The following is a 5383-nucleotide window of genomic DNA, read 5'->3' as shown; positions in this document are numbered from 1 at the left end:
TCATGGCAATAATTTTGCTTATTATTATATAAATATTACCGTGGTAATAATTTAGCTTATCATATATTAAAGTTAGTTAATTTCCATGGTTTTTATAAGAAAAACAATGGCAGCAGTTAAAATGATCAGAATTATTGTTTTATTTTATTTATAGTATTGTTATTTATCTAAAGAAGCTAAATAAACTTTATTGGTTGGGTATATTTATTTTCTAATATCTAAAACTTTAGCATTCATAATAGGTTATTGAAATTTAGGTTGTCGACTTTAATAGAAGAAAAATCTATCCATCCAATTAATTTGTATATATCAATAATATAGTGCTTTAGCATCTATTGCTTGAAATCTGGAAAAGGGACTGGCCTGAATTTATTCGCTTCATTTGTTTCCCACTCTACTCTACTCTATATAGGACAACAAATCATCCAAGCTTTTATTACAACGTGTTTCAATTTTCAATGGTTAAAGGCATCATCATTTAACTTTTTACTTTTTAGTAACTAATTTCATACCCATGTCATATTAAATCTGTAACTTTTGGTTACAAATATACAGAAAAATACAAGTATATATTTAACTTCTTCAATTAAAAAAAAAAACAAAAAAACTTTTTAATAACTAGTATATATTTTTACATAGGTCAGTCACCCTTTTGGTGTTAGGTTTGCATGTGCTCGTCTCATAGCATCGTGGCTCACCTGTTTCAGCTTCACCGGACACCAACGTTTTAATATTCTGACGTCCGTCCAATTCCAATTCAAAGTAACAGCTCACCGACCCTTTTTCCTTTATATACACACACCACTCCAAACTCAAACACCATTTAACACCTCCCCAAAAAAACCATGACCACCACCCTCTCCTCCGAACCACCTCCGGTAACCTCCAGTCCCCGGATTTCCTTCTCCGCCGACTTCCTCGACGATGCTAACTTCATCTGCATTACACCACACGACAGAGAGAAAGAGAAAGATAAAGAGAAAGAGAGAGAAAAGGAGAAAACAAGGAACGTCGGCGAGTTTGAGTTTCTCTCCGGTGATACAACCACTCCGACGACAATGCTGACGGCGGACCAGCTGTTCTTCGAAGGGAGGCTACTACCTTTCCGACAGAAGCAATTTTGCGAGACGCTAGCGAAAATCAACCTGAAAACGGAAGGGAAACCGGAAGAGGTGAAGGAAGATAGTAGTAACAGTAACAGAATGAGTTGGTTTATAGATGAAGATCCGTCTCCGAGACCACCGAAATGTACGGTTTTATGGAAGGAGTTGTTACGGTTGAAGAAACAACGTCCGTCTTCTCTCTCGCCCTCTTCCTCTTCTTCTTCGTCTTCGTCGGCTTCCTCCATTGATGAAGATTCGAAGAAAGAGAAACATCAGGTGAAGAAGGTTAAAAAGGGGCTAGAGAGAACCAGATCGGCGGGGATTAAAATCAGACCGATGATTAACGTTCCGATTTGCAGTCAAGGAGGAGGGCGGAGCAACTCTCTGCCGCCTCTTTTTGCGCTGAGGAAAAGTGGAAGCGGAGTACTGGACAGGTAGGGATAATTTTAGGTATTAATTTACTGCCTTTCGTTTTATGTGTTTGGATTTTGATTGATTAATTTGGGTGTAATTTGGTTTTGATGATTCTTAGTGCATAATCTTCGTATTAATGTAAATGCAGAACTATAATTAATGTCTTTTTGAATGCATTTCTTTTTTTTCAAGATCCAATCAATCAGTGTTTACTTACATTAATCAATCCACAATGTGTATCAAATAATCCAAAAAATCGATTAACAAGCTCCATAACTTATTAACACAGCTTGTGCTTGAGTAAAGGAAAAAAGAATCTTGTACATTTCTTCGAAGTACATTTTTATCAAGCAATTGGTGGGACCAAAAGTTGATTACCAGGTAAAAACCTGAAAAAAAAAAACAGATGATATGAGGAGGTTGAAGATGAACTACAAACAAAAAGATTCCCATAGATTTATTATTTAGAGAATCGATTCACGTTAGTTTTGAGGTTTGGAGTTATGCTGGGTTGATGGAATCGTTAAGAAATTAAATAAATCTATTTCACTGAAATGAAAAAGAAGTTTGTTTTTTCTAAAGGAATGGAATATATAATAATTTTGATTCCCTAGCTAAGTTGTTTTTATAGATTCAAATGTAGCCTAGTTTTTATTTACGTAATTTTCAATAACAACAATCTTCTAAAACTTTCAAGCTGTTTAATTACATTATAACTTTATTTTTTTAAATAACTAGAAAAAAAATCTTTTTTATTCTTATATTTTATACATAAAAAGTTGACAAACTTTACATTTTTTTTATTTTATTAATATAAAGTTTAACAAATTTTACGAAGGGTTAGTGTAGTAACTAACGAACTATTTAATTTTTTATACGAAAGTAAGAAGGAAACTGAAATATTATGCAACAATATAGATAAATTTCAATATTCATTTATGAATTATACTCGTATAAAGTTGAATCAAACAATTATATTATAATATGACAACTTGAAAGTCGTCAGTACAAACTAAACATGATCTTAGAATCTAATAATACTTTTCGTTATCTTGTTTATATTCTGTTCTTTTTCAATTAATTACCTTTAAAATATCATTCCATGCAACCGAAATAACATGTTCAAATTTAACCCGGTATCCGAAAACTATACCTGAAGTTCAAACCGGGTTTCGTTGTGAGTCCGGGTGGAACTTGACCACTGAAATTATTATTTTCCAAGAACCTAAAATAATAACAAACAAAGATATACTATTAGAAACAATTAACATTAAGTTGTTAAAAAATAAAAAGCACAAAAGAAGACGATTGCAATATGACCCACAAGAAAAGCAAATTGATGTAACATTAACTTCATACGGATTGTAGTACTATAAGAGATAAACTTACAGTTCACGCAGCCTGTCAATATTTTCCAAAGACGAGGGGATCGGTCCATTGAGATGATTGTCCTCCAAATGTCTGTTTCAATGAGAAAAAGGGTAAAAATAAATAAATAAAAACTCATTCATTTGTACCATATGGATATATTCGATGAATGATTATAATGGGCTCCATTTTTTTTTTAACTTCAACCCTTCCCCAATATCAATCATTTTTCTCATGAATTCACGACTTTTCATCATGATTTTACGTTCAAAAACTTACATGGTTTTTAACATCTTCAAGGTACTAAAATCAGGAATTGATCCCGACAAGCTATTGTTTCCAAGCCATCTGCCATAACCAAAATTAAAAAATTAAACTCCTTCGTTTTGGATATTTTATAAATGCATGAGGGGCTTACAAGTCATTCAACGCAGTCAAGTTTACAATGTTGGGAGAAAGAGATCCCGAAAGGCTCATGCTTGTAAGGTTTCTGAAAAGAAAGAGAAAGATACACGATTTTACAGATTACATGTTGTAATTGGCTTATTATGAATAGAATCTATAATGATGTAATGGACTCACATTCCAATCACACGAACATTAGATCCATTAGAGCATGTGATTCCAGTCCATGCGTTCTCCCGAGGTAAACAGGGATCGCCATTCCAATCGAATGGAGGATTTTGAAATCTGTCCTTCAAACTCTTCAATCCAATCACTATAAAACAAGAAATTAAAATCAACTTGTATTCTTTCAGCGGTATGCTAAGAAGATAATGAAATTAGGGCAAAGAACCAGACCATCTCGCGTTTGAGTTCTTCCACCAAATGGTAGCACTTCAAAGATTTCTCCACCGTTAATCAAAGGGGCGAGAGTAGAACCAGGAGCAGGAGTTAGTATGATCTTTGTAGGACCAGAAAGCTGCCATTGGTTAGCAAACAAAGCGACGCCTGTCTGAGGAACCTTTAGATCACTAAAATATGTAATACCGTTAATGGTGATGTTGAAAACCCTAGAAGTCCCGGTGTCATCTGCAAAGTAGAGAGCGATGTAGTAGGTCGAGAGCTGGAGAGGTGAAAGAGGCCATTGAAGCTCCAAGGGTTGTGGTTGGCCGACTGTGAACTGTGTCTCAAATACTTTCCGTGGAGGGAGGTTCCAGAAACCAGTAATGGATACGTTTTCTCCCCTTGAAGATGTTGGATTGGTTACACCATATGGCTCCCAATAACGATCAAATTGATCATCCGGGTATCTGAATTTACAATCAATCTGTTAGATGTAGTATGTATGCTACAAAAATCTTCACATAATTAAGATAATTCCATGGCATCACAATCAAAAGCATGTAATTGGAACTATCGGAGTCGTTTTCATTCTTATTTGATACATTATCAATCTCACTTTTCAATTCAGAATGAAGACAACCAAGACTAGAACATCTAGTTCAATTACTGGAATTGATTGATGAGAATTGGTGGCCATACCTTATTATGGGTCCATTGTATCCAAAGCTATGCCTCGCAACCAATCTAAGACTGAAATTCCCAAAATCCGTCGAATTATATAAGGAATCAGCTAATAATACGAATTCCAAAGCGGATATAAACGGATCAGACTCAGTATACGTATTGGAAGCGAGGCAGAGGCTCATTGACTTCCCGCCGGCACGGAATACCCCTTCGTAATACGACGCTGATCGATTGGCGTAATCTTCAGTCGTATTCACCACACTCCAGAAGGTTCCATCCACGATCTGATCAAACACCGGAGGCGAAGCTTGATTGTTCACTCCGCCATAGTAATACGTCGTCCGAACAAGATACTTGGCGGTGCGGTAAACCGGAACGACGTAGCAAAACTTTCTGCGGCGTGAGTTGTTATCGAGGAGGGGAAACGATCGAAGGGTGGAGAGAGTATGAGAGAGGTTCGTTTGCGTGAGGTGTTTGGAGGTGCCGGTGGAAATATAAGCGGTGTCTGGAACATATTGTCGATTGTCGATCACAGAAGCGACGGTGGCGCCGCAGTCGATGAGTAGAGCCCTGGGTGGTTGGGAGAGGGAAAAGGGGATGAGAGAGAGGGTGAGGAGAAGAGGGAAAAGGTAGAGGAGCATGGTTGAATTTGATGAAGATTGAAGAGTTTCAGGGTCATCATAGGTTTTTGATTGTGATGGAGTAGGAAGAATGGGAAATGTAGTGGAGTTGAAAGGGTCGTTAGTTGACTCAGTAATGGAAGCAAGGAATATGTGAAGTTGGTGAAGGTGATTGGGGAAGGAATCGACGCGGTTAATTGCAACGATGACGACAAACAGCGGCAACTTTGTTATTTAAATATTTATATTATTTATTTCTTGGAGCAAAAGCGGCAAATTGTGTTTCCAACAAATGTGATCAAAATTTGGTATAGAGTTGACTGCAAATGGTTTGTTGTGGACTTACTCATAGGGTGTTTCGGATTACTTTCGAAATGATTTTTTGGTTTTTTAATTTTTCTGCAAAAT

The 5383-nt window shown here is 36.2% G+C and overlaps 2 protein-coding genes across 2 annotated transcripts; one reads left to right on the top strand and one right to left on the bottom strand.

The window, feature by feature from the left end:
• Positions 1–662: 662 nt before the first annotated feature.
• LOC145047691 (uncharacterized) lies at positions 663–1708 on the top strand. Its single transcript, XM_078996029.1, has one exon. The coding sequence runs from the start codon at positions 846–848 to the stop codon at positions 1539–1541; it is 696 nt and encodes a 231-aa protein (XP_078852155.1). The 5' UTR covers positions 663–845; the 3' UTR covers positions 1542–1708.
• On the bottom strand, positions 1671–5179 carry LOC145047690 (Leucine-rich repeat (LRR) family protein). Its single transcript, XM_078996028.1, has 8 exons — positions 4371–5179; positions 3687–4138; positions 3468–3603; positions 3304–3375; positions 3165–3233; positions 2907–2978; positions 2671–2742; positions 1671–1906 (listed from the first exon to the last, which is right to left on the bottom strand). Exons 1-8 carry the CDS (start codon positions 4994–4996, stop codon positions 1864–1866), a joined length of 1542 nt encoding a protein of 513 aa, XP_078852154.1. The 5' UTR covers positions 4997–5179; the 3' UTR covers positions 1671–1863.
• Between the last annotated feature and the right edge of the window lie 204 nt (positions 5180–5383).

This window comes from Lactuca saligna, chromosome 5 (assembly GCF_052625555.1).
Source record: "Lactuca saligna cultivar CGN05327 chromosome 5, ASM5262555v1, whole genome shotgun sequence".
Taxonomy (NCBI): Eukaryota; Viridiplantae; Streptophyta; class Magnoliopsida; order Asterales; family Asteraceae; genus Lactuca; species Lactuca saligna.
Note: the sequence above shows the minus strand (reverse complement) of the source record. Positions and strands in the feature narration are given on the sequence as shown.

Coding starts and splice junctions, on each gene's coding strand:
- LOC145047691 (XM_078996029.1), top strand. CDS start 846: ATGACCACCACCCTCTCCTCCGAACCACCTCCGGTAACCTCCAGTCCC.
- LOC145047690 (XM_078996028.1), bottom strand. CDS start 4,996: ATGCTCCTCTACCTTTTCCCTCTTCTCCTCACCCTCTCTCTCATCCCC. Junction 3,604..3,686: donor AAGAACTCAAACGCGAGATG/GTCTGGTTCTTT, acceptor CTTGTTTTATAG/TGATTGGATTGAAGAGTTTG. Junction 3,234..3,303: donor TTGACTGCGTTGAATGACTT/GTAAGCCCCTCA, acceptor TGGTTATGGCAG/ATGGCTTGGAAACAATAGCT.